We start from the raw sequence: 23264 nt of genomic DNA on the forward strand, positions 1-23264 counted from the left end.
TATATACTATATTAATTTCTTCTAGCTCGTCTACGTATATAGTATAGTACTCGCTATCGCTAAGATATCGTATTTAAATATTAATAACTTAAGAAATATAGATAAAGACTTTAATTTTATTTTTTATTTTATTATTATTTATATATATATATAGCGAGATATAATTAATATTAATAATCTTATTATACTACTTAATAACTTCTTCTCTATTCTTACTAATTATTATCTTTAATAATTTTTATTATAGAGGTATAATATAGGGGATATATTATTCTATCGAGTTTTACGCTTATTATCGATATATAATATCTTTAATTTATTTTAAAAGACTTTTAAGCTTCGCTCTTTTATTAATTAGCTTTTATTATTTATTTATATTTTATATAGATTTAATAATATCGTAGTTAGAATAAATTTAGATTCTAATAATAATCTTTATAATAGCTTTTTTTAAGGCGAGATTAATCGAGAATTAATAATATTCGATATTTAAGACGATCTCTAAGATATTCTTTTATTCTTTTATAATAATATATATCGCTCTTTTTTATATAGCTCGAAATATCTTAAATATCTTTTATTCTTTACTCTTATATTCTATTACTAGTAATATATATTAGATTATATATTTAAATAATAGCGTAAATAAAATTATTTCTTAATAGAGTTTTTATAAATCTTTATAAGAAATATTTTAGACTAATCTCGCGTAGTTTACTAGTTTATTAAATTTTATAATAGCTTTAACTTCGAATAATTATATATAATTTTTTTATTCTAGCTTTAAATTAAATATAAGTCTAAGAAGTCTTATTATCGCTTTAGGTTTTATAATATAAGTATCTAGATCTAATAATACATTAAGATCGTTATCTACTTACTTCTTTATTATTCTTATTATAATTAATTAGAAATATATAAATTAATATTTATCTATCTCGAATTTCGATATATATATTATTATTTATTTCTAAATTTTAATATATATTATTCTTAGCGTCTTATAGTTAGTTTAGATTATAAAGTCTCTTATAAGTACGCTAATATTATTAATATATATAAGTATTAGATAATCTTTCGCTTTATAGATATCTATGATATTTATATTATAGAATAGATAGAGAATAAGAGAAATTAAAAAGTCTTAAGAAATTTTAATCTCGACTTTATATCTAGATAACTCGTTTTTAAATCTAATAATAATTATTAATCTATTATCTAAAAAACTTATAATTTACTTAATAGCTTTTTCGCTAATATCTCTTTTTTTTAAATTATAAATTAGTTAAGAATAAGAGATATTATTAAAGATATTTTTAATATCTAGTATTAATAGCGAAGCTATCTAATTATTCTTAAACTTCTAAATCTTATATACTTCTTTAAGTACTATATAAATTATATTCTTAATTAATAATAATTTTCTTTTATCTATATACTTTTTAAAAAGTAATTAATATTTTTCTATTAAGTAGCTAATTCTTATAGCGATAATCTTTTTAAATCTCTTTTCTAATATACTAAGAAGAGTAATCGATTAATACGATTTAGATTAGATATAATTATTCTTATTAGATTTTCTTAATATTATTATTTTTAAATAGTGAAAGTATTCTAGATAATACTCGAGATCGAGATATACGTTATAGATATAATCTATTTATTTCTCTATATATTTAAAAGCGAGTTATAAAACTCGAAAGATTAATTTATTTACTTCGACGACTTTATTAAAATAACTTATAAGTATTATTTATCGAATTTCTTATATTATAATTAATAGAAATTCTTTTAAATTAAGATATTAATATTCTTATAAATTATCTAAGTTTACTTATCTCGCTTTAAAAAAGAAGATATTTTTTAAGAGCGTTATCTTTTTCTTAACTTCGATAGCGATAATATTATTAAATTTCGCGAGTTCTAATATAAAGAATATAATTCTAACTTATTCGCTCTTAATCTACTTATCTAATCTTTAAAGTTTCTTATCGCTATTATATTTCTTTATATATTATCTTTAATCTTTTATTCTCTTATTCTTAATAAATCTTAATTTTATATTTCGAGCTATATTAAGCTTTCTTCTATTCCCTTTATCTCGAGTTTATTATTATCGCAATTTTAGTCTTCTAATCTTTAGAATAGTTTTCTTACTTTTTAAATTTATATTAAATTTAAACTTCGCGATAATTAAACTAATTAAAATAATATTCTATACTACTTTAATTAGAATCTTAATAAAATAATTTATCTATTTATCTAGATCTTCGATAATTATAATAAAGACGTTAATTAATAATAGTTTAAATTAAAGACTATTATAGAAAATTACTTTATTAATCTTTTTCTAATTATAAACCTCTTTCGAGAATATTAAATATATATTTCAATTTAATTCTATAAGAATCGCTTCGTAATTTAAGTCGAAATTTAGTTTTTTTATAATATTATATTTAATTATAACGTTAACTATATTTATTATAGCTAAAATAAGATTTATAATAATTATCTTACTTCGCTTTCTTAATTTAAAGATAAATATATCTTCTAATATTAATAAGTAAAGCTTAACTTCGCTAATAATATCTATTAACTATAAGACTTCTTAATATTAATATTTTTCGAGATCTATTTATAGAGAGTAATATAGGTTAAAATTATTTACGATTAAATACTTATTAATTATATTTCTTATAATCGCAATTCGAAGAGTATCGAGAAAGATAATTTCTAAGTAATCTTAGACGATCTTATTTCTATTTATATAAGAGTAAATCTTTTATCTTTAAGAGGATAATATATTATAGATATTATATATATAAAGAGTTTTCTAATCTAGCTTCTAAGACTTAAGCGTTATTATTATTAAATCTACGCTATATACTTAAGAATACTACTTATTCTTAGAAATTCTAATATTAATATAAATATATACTCTAATTAATTCTTCGCGATTCGAGTAGTAAATATAAAAGTCTACTAGAATTAGATAAAATATCTATTTCTTTTTAAAGTTCTTTTAGAGTTCTTAAATAACTAAGATATTATATTAAAATAGAATATATTTCTAAAAGAGTAAAATTATAATATTTAATAATTTATCGATATTATACTATAATATTCTAAGTTATAATTTTAATAGCTTTAATACTTATTATTTCGAATATATTCTTATTAAGAGTTATTATAGAATAAGATATTTATAATATTTTCGCTAATATCGCTACTACTAATATTACTATTTTTATTATTTATAATTCTAAAGCTTTATATAATTTAATAATATACTTCTATAGAGATTTAACTCGATTTAATCTAAGAAAATTCTATCTTAAATCTCTTTAATAATATTATATAACTCTTTCTAGCCGCTTCTTAAACGAAGATTTTCTTATTTATTAATTTATTATAAAAGAGTAAATCTAAAACCTTCTTATTAGATTTATTTACAAGAAATATTTAATTTTCTTTATCTATAACTTTTATAACTTCTATATCCCTTCTTAACTATCTAAATAAATCTTTATATTATTAAAAAATTAATATAAATAAAATCTCAAATAAGATATTTTATCTCTAAAGATTTATAAGATTAAAGATTTTAATTTAAATCGATAGCGACGTCCGTACTATTATTTCGTTATTTCTCTTCTACTTTCTATAGCGATCTTTATTTAATAATATAAGCGAGCTTCTTATTATATTTATTCTTTTTTTTATCTTTATTATCTATTATAGCTTCTCTAAAAATAAAGAGATATTATTAAATATAAATAGAGATAAGAGATATTCGCTTTTATAATCGCTGCGACTTTAATTATTATAATATCTAATTACGCCGTAGTTTTTTATTAAAAGATCTCGATAAATATCTTAATTTAAATATTTAAAATCTCGATATAGATCGATAATAGCTCTATTATTTCGATATCTAAATAAGTCTATTAAGTAATAACTTTCTTTATTATTACCGCGACGAGGGCGATAATAACTTATTTAAATTTTTTAATTCTCTTTAGCTTAATTATATTTAACTCTATATTTTAAAATATAACTATATTATTACTTAGATTTTAAGATTAATTAATATCTATTTATAATTAATTAGAGTTACTTTCGAGATAAAGAGCTTAAGACTCTTATCTTCTTTTAATTATTTTTAAGATAATACTTTTATAGCGTAAATAGCTTAATTAAAACGCTTTATATTAATTCTTATAATTAGCGTATATAGATTTAAAGCCTAGTTTTTTAAGCTTCTTATATATATGAGTATCGTATTTCTAAGCGTAGTATATATAGATTAATTCTTTAACTTTATATAAGAATATAATATATTTAAATTTTTAATAGCGAAAGTATTTAATAACTCTATTTTCTCGAATATACTTTTTGTAATTATAATATATATTTTCTTTTAAAATTTCTTAGCTTAGATTATCTAACTAAGCGATATTCGTATAATAGAAATTTATAAATTTAATAATTATCGCTAAGGCTTTAATTAATAGATTCTTAATTTTATTCTTATTTAATTAATCTAAATATCGAATTTTAACTTTTAAAATTTTATAAATATTTAATTTAAGAATAATTTTAATAAGACTTTCGATATCTCTCGAAAATTAATAAAGTTTAATAGAGATATTATAAATAATTATATCGAAAGTAAAAATTAAAATAAACGCGTTAATATTAAAATACGCTATCTATTTCTTAGCTTTCTTAATATTTCTTAGAGTTTTAGCGCTCTTCTAGATTTTTATTAAAAATTATAGATTCTTAGATTTAAGTTATTTAGTAATTTTAATTTCGACGAATTTAAGCGTTAAATAATATCTAAAATAGATTTTAATAAAGTTCTATAGCTACTTAAAGATTTAAATTCGAAATCTTTAAATTATATCTTTATCTTTAATCTTAATAATAATTTAATAATCTTTTTTTCTATTAAGTTCTAAAAGTAGAGTTAATTATAATAAGTATAATAATAATATACTTTAAGAAAGTAGCGAAAAAACAATTAAAAGGCCTTTCGTCTATACGCCTATTAAACCTTATATCTTAGAAATTATTATTTTTATAAAGTTTTTTATAGTTATAAGATTGCCTTTAATATACTTAATAAACTATTTTAAGCGTAATATAGTAACGAGTAATTCTTTATTATCTAATTAATTAATTACTTTTATAACTATCGAAGAAATTATATAAAGTAAAATTTTAGCGATAGTACAAGATATATTATCGCGTTCGGAGTCGTTAAGCTTATTCTTTAGATACTTAAGAATAATATTAGATATATTCTAAGTAAGTAGAAGCTATTAATTAATAGAAAGGATCTTATAATTCTCGAAGATCTTTAATTATTTCGACTTACTATCTTTCGCTATAATAAACTATAAAAAAGAAAGCGAGTACGGTAAAGATGTCTAGGATTAATTAATTGTGATAAATATATTTATTAAAGACTGTTTAAATAGTGACTGTCGGGGCTATTGAGATCATTAATGATGATAGCGCATAAGTAGAGTGATAGCGTACAAGTAGAGTGATCGGATAGCGCGATACCTTACGGAGTAGAGTATTTACAACTAGATACGGGATGCTTCAAAATTGATAGAATGACTTTATGTCCAAACCGTTTGAAGAATAGACTTACCTTTAAAGATCCTTAGATCTGCCGCTAACAAATGAGTCGTAATTTTCGAATCCAGAGTCCGAGCGTAACATCGACATCAGCTCCCAGATATGATAATGCCTTACCTTACCTGTACCTATCGCAGTTCCTGCTAACGTCGGAGCCTCGGCAGGTCTTGAGGTTTGACCAGATCTCTTAGATAGATACGAGCATCTCTAAAGCCTTGACACGAGTCAAGAGCCTTCGTCAGGACGTCGTTGATGCAACTACCTTGTATAATTAGGTTGATTGGCTGAAAAATAACAGGCTGCTGGTTGACTACTAGTACTATTACGAAAACCACTAACCGACCCTTTAAAGTAGCGAAAAGTTACAAAGGCATGTCGGTCACCATAAGTACACTTCGCTGAAACCACTGTACCTGCAAAATTCCTCAAAATGCGTCGCTACTTCACTCCCTGCCTTTGCTGTCCCATCCGCCCAAGATGTTTTAGGTATGGCCAACAACAGGCCCATACAAATCTTTCCTTGGGTACATCATCATACCAACGATTGTCACCATGGTTTTTCCAAATTCGCGCCAAAGACTCCTCTCCATGCATTGGGCTCACTAGGTACAAGCGACCAACAAGAACGCGTGCAACAAACGAGGGAGTTCTTGCGTATAGTGGAGGATGCGGGGTACGTGGTGCTTCTAGATCAGCAAAATGCCATCTAGCTTTGCAAAGCAGCAGCGCTTTGGCCAAGCGGCCTAGTATTGGGTCTCGCCCATATATCTGACCATCAGCCTCGAGACGGTTAGGTAAGAAGGAGTATGGACTACTGTTGTTGTTGTTGTTGTTGAAAACAACGGTCAAAGTCTCTTTCATCATCATGTCTGCCGATTTGGTGGGCTATGCTGCCCCAGCTACCCTCATTATTCTTTGTAGCTTTCTTTTATACCATATCGTCGTCCATCCTCTCCTGATTTCCCCATTGGCCAAGATACCCAACGCCCACTGGACGTCTCCTTTCGTTCCTTGGTGGATACTGTGGAAACGGTACCGACAGGAAGAGCTGACCGCTGCATTGAAAGCTCATCAAAGTTTGGGACTGATCGTGAGACTCGGACCCAAGGACCTCGGCGTCAGTTGTTATGAAGATGGCATACGAACAATATATGGAGGCGGTTTTGATAAGCCAGCTTATTTTAACTTCTTCAACTGCTACGAGTCTGGACCTTGCCAACGAGCTACGATGTCACAGAAGAGGCTGACTACGGTTACAGGAGACCCAACTCTTTCTGCAGTCTTGCAAGAAAAGATCATTCGATTCACAGACGGAGAATCTCCGTGGTCTACACCAAATCTGCGCTTTTCGGCTCTGCTCAATTAGCCTCTTTGACAGAACATGTTCTCCTCGGACGCCTAATACCCAGACTGCATGAGCAAGCTTCAAGACCCCAGCCAACTGAACTCCTTGGGTTGAGTTGTTCTCTATGTCTGGACTACGTCAATGCCTTCTTATTCGGATATTCCAGCGGATCGAACTTTCTCCAAAGTGAAAGCGGCACGCAGCTCTGGCTAGAACACTATGAGCGACGGCATTGTAAAGAAGCTTTTTGGCCTCAGGAGCTGCCGAAGACTACCAAATGGATGAACACGTTGGGCATCAACATCTTGCCTAAGGGGCATCTTCCATCCAAACACTACTTGGAGCAATGGATGATGGGCTTATGTGACAAGGCCGACGAAGCTCGTTTGCTTGCGGACCAGGGATTGCTCAAAGATCCAGCGGATATCCCAGTTGTCTACCAACAAGTCCAGAAATCGGTATGGGCAGATTTGAACGGAGCCGACACGCAGACCAAGAAATCGGAAATCGCCAGCGAGCTTTTTGATCATATGTGTACGTGTATTATTCCTTTCCCCCAAAGCAGCAATCGCTTGTGACTAACTTGTGCCTCCCTGCAGCTGCTGCGCGAGAGGTCCTCGGACTCGTCCTGAGCTACACGCTATACTACATCTCGCAGAACCAGCAGGCACAAAACCGCCTCCGGAGCGAACTCGCATCAGCGGGCCTATCCATTACTATCTCGGCCAGCGAGCCGAACCCGACTCTACCCTCGCCTGCCTCCCTCGACAGTCTCCCCTACCTCACTGCTGTCCTAAATGAATCCTTCCGCATGCGTCCGAACAGTAGGCCCTTGCCTCGCATCACGCCTCACGATCGCGCCGTCAGCCTCGCCGGCATCGATAATATCCCTCCAGGCACACGTGTCAACTCATTCCCTTGGCTTGTGCATCGAGATCCAAGACAGTGGGACCAACCAGATAAGTGGATACCCGAGAGGTGGCTACAGGGCGAGGGGAAGGGTCTTGACAATAAAGGCGTGCTGTGGGCCTTTGGGAGCGGGCCGAGGATGTGCGTGGGGAGTCATCTCACCCAGTACAGTAAGGATCTTCTCGATGTCCCACCTCGTGTTGATGACAGAACGAATACACTGATGCTCTGTTACAAGTGATGAGATATGTCATCGCGGTCGTCTACTCTAACTTCAAGACCGTCACGGTCAAGGACGGCAGTTTCGGGCGCCATCCGCCTGGCTCGCTTGATGATCGACTCATGGTGAAATTCGAGCGTCTACATGAATGATTGCAATACACAGCTCGGAAAGCAAAGTATGTGCCTCGCCTGTCCCTTGGAACAGCAGAATCGCTCACCGATGGTAAGTAGCATTGGATGGAAGTTCATGTATATGGTTGCACAATGGACAGATCCAAGTGCAAACCTCGCCGCACCGGGACCGTGGGTTAGTGGGTCTAACAGCCGAGTCCGGTAGCCATGAACGACTATTGAATGCGGCCATGGAACGTGATAGAACATAGCCGCAAATGGAGAAATTTTCCAGCTGGAAAGCCCTACATATACTCGTCCTTCACCAGCGTCGGGCTCTTCATTCGGCTTCTTCTCTTTCAGAACCATAGCACTATCTTCACACCCTCCCACGCCCGTATAAAGCTATCGTCCCACCCCAGGTCCATGCCGCATAGTGACGGGTACTTCTTTGGTCCTCGCGTAGTCACTAGGTCAAACAAAAACAAACAAACAAACAAGCCCTTCCTCGAAGTAGTCTGAGTAACAACTGAATCAACCTCCGGTTTTGACAACCTGTTGTTACGCAACAGAGGGGTCGGAGACCGCCAGTAGCAGCAAATTGGACGTCATTTTAGATATATCCATCCAACTTGATTCTGCCCTCTTTTCGAATCTCGGTGACATCTTGTATACCAACGATCCGTCTCTCAGAAGTCTCCATTCATTCCAATCGGGGAATCACATCGGTTATCCTCGTAGCCATTTGGGGCTTAGAGTTTTACCAGTCTAAGAATGAATGGCAAAGCAGTATTTTTAATGCAATTCACCCCATCCCAAACACATGATACAACTCGCTCTCAGCGGATTGACTGCCCTAGCTGAAATGGCCTGATTTTATACCACGTCGTGGTAGACTGGCTCAGCGTCTCGGCTGATGAGGATTAGCCTGTGTCGCACGATTGCATGCGGCGATGGAGTGGCGGCAGAAGCTCAGCTCCATCCGGGTACAGGATCTGCTTGTGATGGAACTGCCCACCCCGTCACGCAAGCACAAGTGTCGGTGCAGCCATATCGGTCTGACGTCCAGGACGGCCGATCACACTGGGCATAGCCATCTGTTCCAGCTTAGACTTCTGATCGGCTCGAGAAGTATCTACCGCTATTTCAGTTGGGAATGTGCCCGGCGCCGAAACGTTGACGCGAACTCCCGTCTGCGCAAAGGTCGTGGGAAGCATGGGGTTCAGATGCAAGAAAGCGACTTTCGACGCGGCATAGGAGATATGGCTGTGGGGGCTGTGTTTGAGCAACGCAGAGTTGCTGCGTGCGTTGATTCGATGGTCGATCCATAGCCCAGGATGACGCTGTGGCCTTTGGCAAGGAAGGGGATGAAGACATGCAATTGGTCTGGAGTGCCTCGACCCAATGCTTAGATTCGGGTTTCACATAGTGCATGGAGATGCACTGAGGGTCGCTGGGTCGGGTTCGCCGGCTCGGTCAGAATGAGTGGCATTGTCACGGTGATTCCGGTGTATATGACGAGAATTTGGACGCTGTTGGGTTCTCAGGCGGCGAATTGCAGGACGAAGACTTTCTGGCTGATGTCGGCGGTGAGGCCACTGAATGCGTTTGTCGTAAAAGGCTGGATAGCGTTTGGAAAACGGATGGAACATTACTTGCGGTCTGATTTGATCGGGTTCCGTATCATAGACGTTGACAACACTTCTGAGAGCTGAGTCTCGGCGGTCAATGATGTGAACTTTGGCGCCGTTGGCGAGCAGAGCTTAGGAGGAGGTCAGACAGAAGGAGCTTTGTTATGTAATTGGGTCATCATAAGGTCCATGCCATTGTTACCGCCAGTGACAACGGCAGTGACATGGGAGACATCGAAGATCTTTGAGCTCTCCAGGAAGGTATTGTCTGCCTTGCCTGTTGTCATCCTCGGAGTGTCCTTTTTCTGCATCTGATCAGTCGCCAAACTGGCATGTCATCAGAGCCTGGACTCAGAGCTCCATGCTGACTGCTAGTCTTATGCAGTCCTGGATATGTCTATAGTTGGCTCACGGTGGATAGTGGTGCAAGGCAAGACGTTCGGCAAGGGTCTTTAGTGGAGAAGGTTTGGCTCCACATTGTGTCGAGTCTCGACCGTGGGTAGCATCGTCTCTCGCCACCAAAAAGAAAAAAGCAAAAGAGCAAAAACATACAGCAGCTAGTATTCGCTGGTCGTCACCGACCCAACTACTAATTAGCCGATCTGAGGCTTATCTTTGGCTGAGCGGACGGGAAGCCGAGTTTTCAACAGTCTGTGGCCGTATGTAGAAGAGATGTTCTTAAAATGATATATATTGTTGCCTGCCAATCAACCCGGAAAACAAATTTGCAACGCTGCGACCTGGTTAGTCTGGCAGAGCCAATCACGTCAACAGTCCCAGAGTGCAGACTTACCACACACGTGGAGCCTCCACTCGCCGATGTCGGCTGCCCTCGATATGTCGCTGGAACATGACGGATTCCGTTCGCCAAGCTGAGGGCCGTGGGTGGCCGAACTCAATCGATATGCAAAAAGGGCACTTTACGCAATAATTTCTCTTGAGGGAAGTGTTTCGAACCCTCAATCTGCTAGATTTACACGTGTCGTTCCAGGACTTGTGCCGATGTTGCGGTACGAACCCTTTCTGCAGAGCAAGGCTATGCTTCCTCACTTGGATCTGCCATCTAGGAGCAGCCACTCCATGCGCTCTGTGGATCGAACGCTTGGCTTACTGGATTTCGTAAAGTCCGAAAGACTCGCTATCCGGGACAATACGCTTGTATAGTAATCCTTTCCATTATCGGACGGGTATGCTGGAAAAGAAGCAAAGTCAGCGGCGTCAATGGGGATAGATGAACAAGAAAGGGTGATATACTCTTTTGAACGTATTTCATCAGCTCCTTAGTGTCGCTGTCGTTGTACAAATTGTATACCAACTTGTCAATCTCTTTGCGCAAATCGAGAGACTCTTGACCCAGGCGTCTACGCACTTGCGCAATTTGCGAAAAGGATGCGAATGCAGGAAAGCTGCTACGTTGTTGTAGTAGATGCTGAACAGCGCGAGCACGGAGATTGCGGATTACTGGCTCAAACGCTGACGTGTTGTCTGGCACACCTTTGAGGAGTTCCGCAAAGCGGCAAAAGTCTTCTATCAGCTGTAGCGCTGGGAATTTCCCGTCTAGCAGATCCAATGACTGTGAGACGAGTTGAACCCTTCGATATCCATCAAAGAGCTCGTCTTCGGCTTCTTGCGTCGGTCGAAAGACCTTCATTTCGGGTTCTCGGCCTCGCCGACGTTGTAAGTATGGGATATCGTCACCACTCACACTAACCTCGGTGGGAAGATTCGGATCCCATTCTCTAGATCTTCTGCTAATGGCTTGGACATTCTGATAGCATAGACCACACGCACGGCAATGTACCTGCTCGTGATCGTCCTCATTGGTCTCTAAACAGACGGGGCAGGTGCTCGGAGGGCAAGCAAAACGATGGAAGATCATGCTCATATCTACGTTTTGCCCAGGTCTGAAGACTGAAGCCCAGTTCTTCTTCAAGTCAATTGGCCGCCGCCGGCGGCTGTCCTGGATCAAGAAGTCGTGATTGTCCAATTTTGAAAGTCCAGCAGGTGTTACTCCAGCATTGCTGAAACGTGCTTTGAGTACAGCCATAAAGCATTCTGACGAATCGACAAATTCCAGGTGGAAAGGTGCCGTCTTGCCAAATGGGTCGAGGAAAATGACTGGTTGTTGAAGCATCACTTGTGGCGGAACCTCGGCTTGTAGCTGCAACATATTTCTCATATCTTCAATGCTCTGCATCAACTGCTTGTTTTGCTGGACCATGATCATGAAGAATTGGCGTTGCTCAATGGATAACCCTTTCATCATCCCCTTGGTGCTGTTCCCTTCGCTCTGCAAGGCTTTGACCACGGTGTTACTCCTAGATGTCTTGGCGTTCAGACTCTGCTTGGCTTGGAACGTGATGAGCAACATGTTGATTGAGGAGATGTGCCTTCCCAACCGCCCTCTAAACTTGGCAACATCATCTTTCTTGCACAACGCCCACTTGATCTTACGGTAATTAGATGCAAAGCCAGACGAATTGGAGCCGAGATGCGGCTGATAATCAGAGACGGATTCCAGAAACGATTCCACGCAGTCGTAACATGCATCGACCGCCCTCTTTATGGCAGCAATCTGCTTCTCTGATAGATCTGGGTCCGACTGAATGTCTTCCACTGCTTCCAAGCCATCCCACAGACTGTCAATTTCCGAGACGAGATTTGCATAGTCTGCCGCCGCGCCTTTCTTTTCATTGACGGCCTCAAAAGAGTCTTTGACGATCTTGAGGGCCGCGAACAGGTCGCTCATAGAAAAGCCGAATCCCACAGCCATTGCTCATCAGATCAGATCAAACGAAAAAGGGCCATCATAGTAAATAACGCACAACTGCCATTTCCGTGATTGAATGCGGAAAGCTCCAGAGATACGGGTACCCGCTGTCAATTTTATCGGAAGAAGACCTCTTTCAATCATGAATATCGAGGCATTGTAGAGCGCAATTGGATGAGTAGGCCTTACATAAGGAGTGTCTCGAGCACCTGGAGCTAGCAAAGTCCTCAAAACCTATCTGAGTCCTGAAAATCCTGCAAATGTTGGACGTACAACAGTATCACGTCGTCCACGTCTCGAAAGTTGGTCCGAGGATTGTGGCAAAGCAAGATTAGTCAGCAAGATCAACCAATCATAGGAAAGTTGTGGCCAAGCCAGGCTTTACTCCATTCAACACCCCTTTACACCATCCTATGGATCATGTGGAGGCAGCACAATGCCTGACCTTCTCACCTCCTTGCATACAAGCCCAAGGGTCGAAGTAGACCGTGCAGAAGCCCAGCTTTTGCCCGTTGAATCACTGCAAACGAAGAGACCGGTCTTTTCCATAAATAGTCCGGAAGATGCATTGGAGGCTCTAAGATCAAAGCCTGACCATGCGACTCTTAGCAGAGCTCTTCGTTGGCTCAATAGGACAGTACCCCACAATGATGAGTTCGACATCAAGAAGCCCGGTCCAAAGGCTGCCCAGATAATCTTTACTTTAATCAACGACATTGTCCCTGATTATTGGGAGACATTGAGCGTTGAAAGCGGCCAAGAAAAGAATCTACTGGCCCAATGCCTGAGCAGTATTGCTGGCGTTGGCGCCATCACCTCCCGGCTTCGTCTCCTACTTGATTTGCTAAAAGATAGTCAAAAGCCCGCTCAGGTGCCCGTTGTCAGCAAGACCCAGCCTGTAGAAATTCTATTAAGTGTTCTTGAAACAGTCCTGGCCAAGGAGGATTTCATTACAGCCATATGGCATGATATCGAAGGCTTCAATCTGCCATCATCTCAAAAGTTTCTACAATGGAAAGAATTTGCCTCCTTGGTGGCTTCGGGCAAAGTCCTGTCTGTTGCTAGTGAAGCCAATCTTACATTGAGCGACTTGAGCCCGAGTATTAGAGCGGGTAGCTGGGTAGGAGATGGCAGTCAGTATGCCGCATGGCTTGGAAGGTGTATGCAACACGTGGTCAAAGCGGAGAAAGACGATGACGTTGAGGGCCAGAAAGCGCTGTCGCAGCTGCTGAGCAAAGGCCTGACTCTAGGATATACAGGTTAGCGAAACGACTGCCACTACGAATCGTCCTGGCTGATTCTTTCGGAATAGATCAACTTGTTCAGGCCGGATTCTTGGATTTGCTGAGTGGTGACTATCGCTCATTGCGAAAATCTAAGGCTCTCATGACAAGACTTTCCGCGCATGATCAGAGGACTTTGCTATACTCCATCATACGAATTCTCTCAAAACAACATCTGCCCACGGAAGGCCCATCCCAAGGTTCGAGGCGTGAGGGCCAGGGCAAAGCAATAGGAGGAGTTGCAGCACTCGTAAGAGCGATCGTCGGAGACGTTTCGACTCTGCAGGATAACCTAGTCGAGTGGCTAGTAGGGGTGTCTGCTGATGCTGTCGGCCAAGTGCACAATGCACACAGAGCCGTGACAGCAGCATTATCTTCCATCCCCGGTAAGTACTCAGACTCAGCTCTACAACGTTTAAAATCCTAAGTCGTCTTCCAGAACAAGTCACCAAAGCACTGCAAAGAGGTCTGGCTCTATTTGGTGACAAGCTTTACATCAAGCATACTCCTACATTGCACCAAGAAGGTTAGGCCCCCAGAATTCAGATTTCTCAATTTTTTTGTCACTGAACGAAGACAGTGAACGCTCAAGTCTTGCTTATACTTGCTGGTTACGGATTCCGGGCAGACAAGACATACCTGATGCATCTGTCTCGTTCCAGTATTTACCTCAATGCTGTTTCAAATCGTCTTGCCGCTTCGTCGCAACGAGCCCGGTTCTTGGGGATGGTAGTTGGCACTGCCTTCTCCGAGCTTGTCGATCCGAAGGACAAACGAATGACATTCACCGCGGATGAAATGAATGGCTCCGATGGGCAGTGGTACAGAAGCCTGACCAGTGTCAAAGATCCGGTTGGCTCGATCAAGGATCTGAAGCCTGCATCCACACCATCAACCAAGTCATCTGCTCAGCTGTTAGAGTCGGTCAATAGTAGTAAATCACCAAGACCGAAGAAACCAGCCCAATCGACTTCCAAAGTCATCTCGATCGAAGAAATAGACGGTAGTTCCGAATCGGAAGCAGAGGACCTACCAATGTATGAGAAGCCGGACTCTGATCCCGAGGATGAAGATGAAGATCCGACCCTTGTACGGCGGGACCGACCTACGGCTCCAGTGTGAGTAGCATGTTCAAATTCGTATCGCATGAGTCTGTCTTGCTGACCCAAAATCCTCAGGTATATCCGCGACCTCATTGCAGGCCTCCGCGATGACGAGAACTTCGACCGGCACCAATTGGCGCTGTCTACCTCCTCCGATCTCATCCGTCGTAAGGCTGCCTTTGGTACTGAAGCCTCTGACAATATCGAGGAGCTAGCGTCAATTCTCGTTGGTCTCGGTGACAAATGGGAGATGGAGAACTTTCAGCAGATGCGCCTTCAAGGCATGATAGCCGTTCTGATCGCCGAGCCCTTGAAGATGGGCCAATGGTTCTCCAGAACCTTCTACAACGGCGACTACTCTATGGGACAACGAGCGTCCGTACTCACAGTCCTTGGTTTGGGCGCTCGAGAATTAGCTGGTCTGGGCAAGGAGGACGCTGCCTTGACAGGCGCCAACGCAACAACAGAGAGCTCTTCCCCTTCGAAACGATTACCTGACAAACTCCACAAAATTTACGCCTCGGAAGCCGCACCAATGGACGCCCTATCAAGCCAACTAGAAAAGACCATGATCCAACCCATGGCAGCAGCAGCAGCAGACAAATTCTCCGGACCCAATGCACTCAAAGTCCGTACCTTCTCCTCTCGAATGGCCGTGGAGAAGAAGAGGAAAAAGCCCATCCCGAATGCACTGGCCAAGGTCGTGGCCGACGGCTTCTTCTTCCCTCTGACTGGGCGCTGGCGAATACACCTTCAATCATAGTGAGTTTTATCTCGCGACACGGGGCTCATGTTCGCCTCCGGCATAAACGAAGCTGACGATGTTTTTGATCTCCAGTGGCGAAAATTCCTCCCACACCTCCCCTTTCCTTCTGTCCCACCTCCTCAAAACCCTCTCCCTGATCCTCCACGCATCCGGCACCTCCACTCTCTCCCTCCCGCAAATGACAGCCGAGTTCTGGGATCTACTCCTCTCCCTACGGGCCCGGGCCACCGATCCTTCCGTGCTCGAAGCCCTCCTCTTTGCTTTCTTGACGTTGCTGGGTATCAATGAGAACGACCAGCGACGACTGGCAGAACAGCACGCGAAAGAATTGCTGGAGACACAGGAATGGGTGGATAATGTCTTTGAGAAGATGGGTGGAGGCAGTGAGGAAGGGGAGAGGATTAGGATGTTGGCGGCTGGCGTGCTGACGAGATGCAGGGAGGTGGTGGAGAAGTATCAGAGGACGCTGATGGGGGATTTGGTTGACTTTATGTGACTACGACCCACGGTTAGAAGATGATTCAAGCGTATAGCCTCTGTGCGTCGACCACGATTGCTCTTCCAGTAGAGCTAATACTCTATGACAAGATCCGCCATTAACCCCAAATGATCCGTCGCAAAAATCCCCTCTCCTACCTCTCCCTCTGGCACTTTAACCCCTCCTCCGATCCTCTCCAATTGCTCTAACTTCACGCCCCCACAAAATAGCATCTTATCCATCCTCGAACACCCAAACCTCTCCCTCTGCCCCCCATGGCTCTGCATTCCCCACGTCCACCCCTTCTCGCAACCCTTTTCGCCTCCCTCCTTCTCGGCCCCCTCGATCCCGCCTGCCTCCAGATACGCGTCCTGTAAATCGTTTTTCACATGCAACGTTTGGTCAAAACCTTGGATAGCATTGAAATCCCCAGCCAAGACCCCGCCGTGCACACTATCATCACTTAGGAGCCGAGTCGCGAGAGCCACCTGAGCGGGCCGCAAAGGTGGATCCGCTGCGAGACTCTCGAGGTGGGTATTTCCCAACCGGATCCTGCCATTCCTCGTACAGCGCGTACCGTCACTGCAATCGAGGTCGACGAAGAGCGCATCCCGACCCATCTTGCTAGCATATCGTGTCCGGAAGACGGATCCTATGGGCAAGCGGAGATCAATCAGCGTGGTGGTGCCGTAGCGAGAGAGCCAGTTGGTGGATGAGATGTCGGTGATGCGGAAGCGCGACTGGACCCAAGACGTCGCCTGGATGAGATCGAGGTCTGAGGAAGTCATTTCTTGGAAGAAGACCACGGTGGGCATGTCTGCAGCTAAGGAGCTACTGATGAGGGTATTTTTGAGGTACTGTAGTGCAGCAGCCATTCGCTGGGGTCCGGCCACGGCTTGGAAGTCGATGTTCCATGTCACGAGCTTGATCTTGACATCGTTTGAGCGCAGATCCGTGGTGGGGAAGGCATGTCCATTCTCTTTCCAAGCGCCTTTGAGAAAGGTGTAGGATGGCTGAAGCTTGGGGGCGTGGAAGCCAGCAGGTAGGGTCCCTTCCGACTGCTTGTCCCTTCCGCGTATGACGACTGGTTTCGAGTGATCTGTCGATGTCTGCTTCGTTGGGGGCTTGCGAACGAATCTTCTCATCCAAGAGGTCATGCCCATGGCTCTGATAATGGTTGACGGTCACTCGGGATATGCCTTGAGGTATGGGCCGACCCCGCAGCTGAAGCCGGTGGCTGCCTGGTATCGAAGCATTGTCTGGCGCAGTGAGGTGTATACCTGGAGACGAGGAAGATGGAGAACAATGGAGAAAACCGGAGAAGGTCCCGTGTTCTCAATGTGGCTTCATTGCGGATTCCAGAGAGGAAAGCTCAGTCTGCCGGGATACGCCCCAACTTCGTTGCATTGGACAAGAACTTGATGCGTTCTTCGGGGGGGGGGGAAATTTTGTTTTCGCCAAAATCGCTGACACAGCGCCCAAATGCAGTTAGTCTGAGAACTCAGCTGTGATTGGTTCGAGGCCGACTGCCCACAGAAGATAAAAAACCGCTACACCATTGTACCAGCGCCAATAGGAATCGAACCTATTACGAATTAAGCTACCTTAGATACCCTCTAACCTCCCACCGCAGAAGATGCGCCCATTATTTCATGCAAAGGGTGTGGGAACAGTGAAAACTACTTTATGCATTACCTGCTTTCTAAAATCACATATCTTAGCCCGCGATTGCGGAGTTTCTCGATTTATTTCCATGGGAAGTCCTATGGCTAATCTTCAATAATTTATATGGTATTCTGGCCTCGAGTGCATGTAAAGTAAGGCATCGGATTAATCTCTTTCTCTTGGCATTGCCAATCATGGCGGCTGCAGAGGCTTATTGTATCGCGGTACGTGAGAAATCTTCTTTGTTGTACAGAGGTCTGCACCGAAAGTCCTGCACCCGCCAAGACTCTTGCGCTCAGACTTCGGATAACGCCCCACCTAAAGGGTTACCTCGTGCCTGGACAATGCGTCTAGAGTTCTTCGGAATCGCACCTAGCCCTAGCCAGGTTTCGGAGCTTAATGCCCCTATCAAGCCAAGAGAAGTACCTAAAGTCCAATCCATGCGCTGTGAGGGGCTCACAGCTCGGCAGGGGTGAAAAAAAGTTCGGCAGGGGTGAGTAGATGCTAAGTATATGCACCTCGTCCGGGGTGAAAGGGATACACTCAGCATATGCCAGCACCTCATCGGGGGTGAAAAAAAAATCATTCAGTCTAGCGATTTTTACGTGTGCGAGATACGGGAATCCTCACACGTAGGATATGCGGTGCTGATGCTTAGTATATGCAGTATATTTATTATAATTATTAAGGGAAGTGATACACGTACACCCCCTTTTGATACATATACACCCCTCCAAATCCGATTAGCTTCCGCGCGGCCGTTAGCCGCATAAAGTATACTTTAAGGTCGGCAGGGGGTTTTTCGTAATGATACTAGTAGCTAATCAGAAGCCTCGTTTTCTAGCCAACCCTATTAATAGCCTTATTACGATAAGTATAGACTTAGGATTAATATCCTATAAAAATCTCTTACACGAACGATATCTTGATATTAGGCTTTTAGCTTCTATCGATAATTAAAAGTTACTCGTGATTAAGGAATCTCGTTAAAGTTGAAAAGATATCGAAGTATCGACGCTAGTAGGAGTAGTAGTAAAGAAAACTCTTCTTAGAGTAGCTATTTTTTTTGATATGAGATACTTATATAAAAATAATACGAGTATATATTATAGATTAAGATATTATAAATAAAACTTATTACGATTTTAAAATTCTCGTAGAATATATATTAAGCGTATAGGATTTAGGGAGTCTTATTAATATAAGCTATATTTATTAAAATAGTATTTTATCTAGCGAAGCTCGTAGTAAGATTTTAAGTTAATAAGAATTCTAAGAGTCTTATAAATAAGACTTATTACGAGTTTAAAATTCTCGTAGAATATATATTAAGCGTATAGGATTTAGGGAGTCTTATTAATATAAGCTATATTTAGTAGAATAGTATTTTATCTAGCGAAGCTCGTAGTAAGATTCTAGATTAATAAGTATTTTAAGAGTCTTTTTTCTTAATATATAGCTTAAAAACTATAATATAAAAATCGTATATTTAGTAAGTGTAAGTATAAAAAGATAGCGTTAAATTTATATCGAAAGTATTATAAATATATACTTATTAAGATATATTATCTTAATCGATTTTTAATAAGAGACTATATTAATCTAGTCTAAATCTAGAGATCTATATAAGTATACTTAAGCTTTTAATAATATTGCGATAATAATAATAACGTAATAAGATAGAATAGAATATTTATTAGAGATTAGAGATTAAAACTCTTATTCTAAGCTAAGTAAATAGAGAATTTATATAATAGTTATAGATTAATTCGCTTAATTCTCGTAGTTATTTATATTTTTAATATTATATAAAGATATCTTAAGGTTAAATCTTAAAGAAGTCGAGGTAAACGATCTAATATAGTCTAGTATATCTCTAGTAAAGTATACGTAGTAAGGGGTATTATTATTAAAGCTATAGCGCTATCGCTAAATCGTAGAAAGTAAAGTATAAATAGTATATATATATTCTTAGATTTTATTATATTAGACCTAGCTCTTATTAAGATAACGCTCGCTTTTCGTTATTTTTTGAAGACTCTAGTAATGTAGATAGCGTTATTTAATCGAATACTTTACGCCTCTTAATCTACTTCTTCGTATAACGCGGCTTCTTATTCTCGCGTAGTTTAAAGTTAAAGATTTTAATTATAATATAGATAAGGTTTATCTTAATTTTTATATTAACGATATTTCTATTATTATTTTATTCCTTAATCTTAATTCAATTAAATATATTATAGAAATCTAGTATAATGACTCGCTCTAACTTTATAAAGTGCGGGTTATCTAGATAAAGTTTAACTATAATGGTTAAATTATAGAAGAAGTCTATTTAAAGTTAGAATAAAGTATCTTAGAATAGTTAGAGTATTTATTAGATATCTAAATCTCTATTAAAGATTAAGAGGTAATATATAAATAATAATATATAGCTATATATATAAAGATAGCCTTAATAGCGTATATATTAAAACTCTTCTTTATCTTATTATATAGTTTATTCTCTTATATATTTATAAGTATAGGCTTCTTAAGAAGTAGCTTTTATATTTAGCGCTAAACCTCGTTAGCTTATTATATAGAGTTAAGATAATAGATATATAATTATAGCTTTAATCGTCTTATATTTTTAATTAGAGATATTCGAATTAATCTTTATAACCCCCTTCTCGAAGTATATATTTTTATTTCGTATTTTATATTTAATAGCATTTATTATCAGCTTTCTTACTTACGCGTTTAAAGGCTTCGAGTATTAAAAGATAAGTATACGCGTCTTTAACTCTAAAGCTCTCTTTAGTATTTACTATAGCTTTTTATCTATATATAGATAAGACTTAAAGAGTAAAGAATTAGAAGATAAAGCTTTAATAGCGGTGATATCTGCGGATATTATAACTTGCGGTGCGGATATAATTAAATAAACTAAGAGATATTAGAAGCTATATTATTAGATTAGCGCTTATTAGATTTTAAGAGATAGAATTAGAAGTAGCTCGCATATATATCTATAACATAAAAACTCAGATCGATATATCGTTAGAGATATTGGTGTTATAAAAATGCGGAGAAATTAAAGTGCTTAGGAAGTTCGCTATGTCGGTGAAATAAAAGTTCGAGCTACTTAGATTACGCTAGCTAAAGATCGAACTTAATATTACTTTATTAAATATATAAATAGTATTTATATCTTTCTAAAAATCGAAAATTAATAATAACTCTATTAATAATCTTTTTATATAACTAATTTTTTATAATATATACTTTCTTATTATTATTATTATTTTTTAATTTAATTTTTCTTAATTTATTAATTAAAATAATATCTTATAAGTAAATATATATATTAATATATACTTTTAATATTATTTAAAGTAGATAAAGTAAAAAGTAAATAAGTATAATATCTTTTATAATAAAATATTAAATTTAGAGTAAATAAATAAAAGTTTTTACTTTATTAAATTTAATAATTAAATATTATATAAAGTATTTAATATAATAAATATTTAAAAAAGAATTATATAATTAAATCTTTAAATAAAATTTATATAAAATTTTAAAGAAATAAAATCTCTTAAGTAATAGTATATTATATATATATTTTTTATAATAAAGAAGTAATAAGAAATAATAGAATTATATTAAAGCTAGTTATAGAATATTTATTATTAAATTATTAAATTATAATAATCTTATTAAAATATATTAAATTTAAATTTAAATATATATATTATATATTATATTATATATTATAAGTAAAGGCCCATAAATTAAATTCATGGAGTTGGATTTTTCTAAGTCAAATCGAACTCTAATCGCTTGCTGTGCGTTTTTGACCTACATTACAGGCACATATGTACGGAGAGAGGCGCGCTAAGGCCTAATTAGGAAGGTGTATTGAGTGTGGAGGATTGATCCGTAATAATTGCCCACAAAAAATAGAGAAAGGCCATGTTCTTATGGCAAGAAGTATCGAAATATCGGAAAGAAATGGAGACAACGTGCTAATTAGTGGTGTGAATCTCACAATATCTCCTGCCGCAGTGAAATTTTTCGAATAATGAAATAGCCGTAGACATCGGATGGTTTTAATTCGTTCAAATATGCATTGGAGAGCATATGACGTGGGATCTTGGAGAGCTGAGCCGTGTTCTTGGTGCTGGGGGCCTTGTTGCCGCTTGGTTTCTCCGCAGTGTTCTCCATAGTGTTCTCCGCAGTGTTCTCCGCATTTGCCTGTTGTAGTTCCTCCTCTTACTTCTTAATGTAGTGGGGATGATAGGCTAAGTTGCAGTGGTGTTCTCCGCTTGTTAAGTGATAATTTGATATGGAACCGTGCTTGATGCTGGGGGCCTTGTTGCCGCTTGGTTTCTCCGTAGTGTTCTCCGTATTCGCCTGCTGTAGTGACTTCTCTTGCATTAGCTGAGTGGATTGGTGTGAGACCGTGGAGAGTAGGCCTGTTGTGTCACTGCTGCTGATGACTGTCTCCGCAATGTTCTCCGCAGTGTTCTCCGCATTTGTTTGTTGTAGTTCCTCCTCTTGCTCCTTAATGTAGTGGGGATGATAGGCCAAGTTGCAGTGGTGTTCTCCGCTTGCTGAGTGATGATTTGATGTGGAACCGTGGAGAGTATATGACGTGGGATCTTGGAGAGCTGAGCCGTGTTCTTGACGATGGTGGCCTTGTTGCCGCTTGGTTTCTCCGCAGTGTTCTCCGCATTTGCCTGTTGTAGTTCCTCCTCTTACTCCTTAATGTAGTGGGGATGACAGGCTAAGTTGCAGTGGTGTTCTCCGCTTGCTGAGTGATGATTTGATGTGGAACCGTGGATGACTGATATGACGTGGGATCTTGGAGAGCTGAGCCGTGTTCTTGACGATGGTGGCCTTGTTGCCGCTTGGTTTCTCCGCAGTGTTCTCCGCATTTGCCTGTTGTAGTTCCTTCTCTTGCTCCTCCTCTTGTAGAGTATTAGACTGAGTGGCTAGCTGAGTGGCTGACTGAGTGGATGACTGATATGACGTGGGATCTTGGAGAGCTGAGCCGTGTTCTTGACGATGGTGGCCTTGTTGCCGCTTAGTTTCTCCGTAGTATTCTCCGTAGTATTCTCCGCAGTGTTCTCCGCATTTGCCTATTGTAGTTCCTCCTCTTACTCCTTCTTTTGTAGAGTATTAGACTAAGTGGCTAGCTGAGTAAAGGCTCTTTTTGAGGGCTTTTTAACGCGTTTATGAGTAGTAGTAGGTAGCTGTTGGGCTCGCTTACGGCCTCGATTGCTAGTAGTAGCGGATTCGTCGAGGGGTGGCCTGGGAACGATGTTTAGAATCTAATACGCGT

The 23264-nt window shown here is 39.0% G+C and overlaps 5 protein-coding genes across 5 annotated transcripts; 2 read left to right on the forward strand and 3 right to left on the reverse strand.

Annotated features, from left to right (window-relative positions):
- Positions 1–6517: 6517 nt before the first annotated feature.
- On the forward strand, positions 6518–8278 carry HO173_001804 (uncharacterized protein; the record flags this gene model as incomplete). The annotated part of the gene is made up of 4 exons (XM_037303741.1): positions 6518–6855; positions 6912–7531; positions 7597–8076; positions 8145–8278. The coding sequence occupies 4 exons, from the start codon at positions 6518–6520 to the stop codon at positions 8276–8278; spliced, it is 1572 nt and encodes a 523-aa protein (XP_037169463.1).
- Positions 8279–9261: 983 nt separating this feature from the next.
- Positions 9262–10348, reverse strand: HO173_001805 (uncharacterized protein; the record flags this gene model as incomplete). Its single annotated transcript, XM_037303742.1, has 4 exons — positions 9262–9505; positions 9665–10001; positions 10073–10175; positions 10283–10348. 4 exons carry the CDS (start codon positions 10346–10348, stop codon positions 9262–9264), a joined length of 750 nt encoding a protein of 249 aa, XP_037169464.1.
- A 568-nt stretch (positions 10349–10916) lies between these two features.
- Positions 10917–12643, reverse strand: HO173_001806 (uncharacterized protein; the record flags this gene model as incomplete). Its single annotated transcript, XM_037303743.1, has 2 exons — positions 10917–11062; positions 11125–12643. The coding sequence occupies 2 exons, from the start codon at positions 12641–12643 to the stop codon at positions 10917–10919; spliced, it is 1665 nt and encodes a 554-aa protein (XP_037169465.1).
- A 433-nt stretch (positions 12644–13076) lies between these two features.
- HO173_001807 (uncharacterized protein) lies at positions 13077–16288 on the forward strand (the record flags this gene model as incomplete). Its single annotated transcript, XM_037303744.1, has 6 exons — positions 13077–13899; positions 13953–14309; positions 14363–14449; positions 14504–15041; positions 15102–15788; positions 15865–16288. The coding sequence occupies 6 exons, from the start codon at positions 13077–13079 to the stop codon at positions 16286–16288; spliced, it is 2916 nt and encodes a 971-aa protein (XP_037169466.1).
- A 74-nt stretch (positions 16289–16362) lies between these two features.
- Positions 16363–17433, reverse strand: HO173_001808 (uncharacterized protein; the record flags this gene model as incomplete). The annotated part of the gene is made up of 1 exon (XM_037303745.1): positions 16363–17433. The coding sequence occupies one exon, from the start codon at positions 17431–17433 to the stop codon at positions 16363–16365; it is 1071 nt and encodes a 356-aa protein (XP_037169467.1).
- Between the last annotated feature and the right edge of the window lie 5831 nt (positions 17434–23264).

This window comes from Letharia columbiana, assembly GCF_014066305.1.
Source record: "Letharia columbiana isolate WasteWater2 chromosome Unknown Sc0000003_s0, whole genome shotgun sequence".
NCBI classification, from domain to species: Eukaryota; Fungi; Ascomycota; class Lecanoromycetes; order Lecanorales; family Parmeliaceae; genus Letharia; species Letharia columbiana.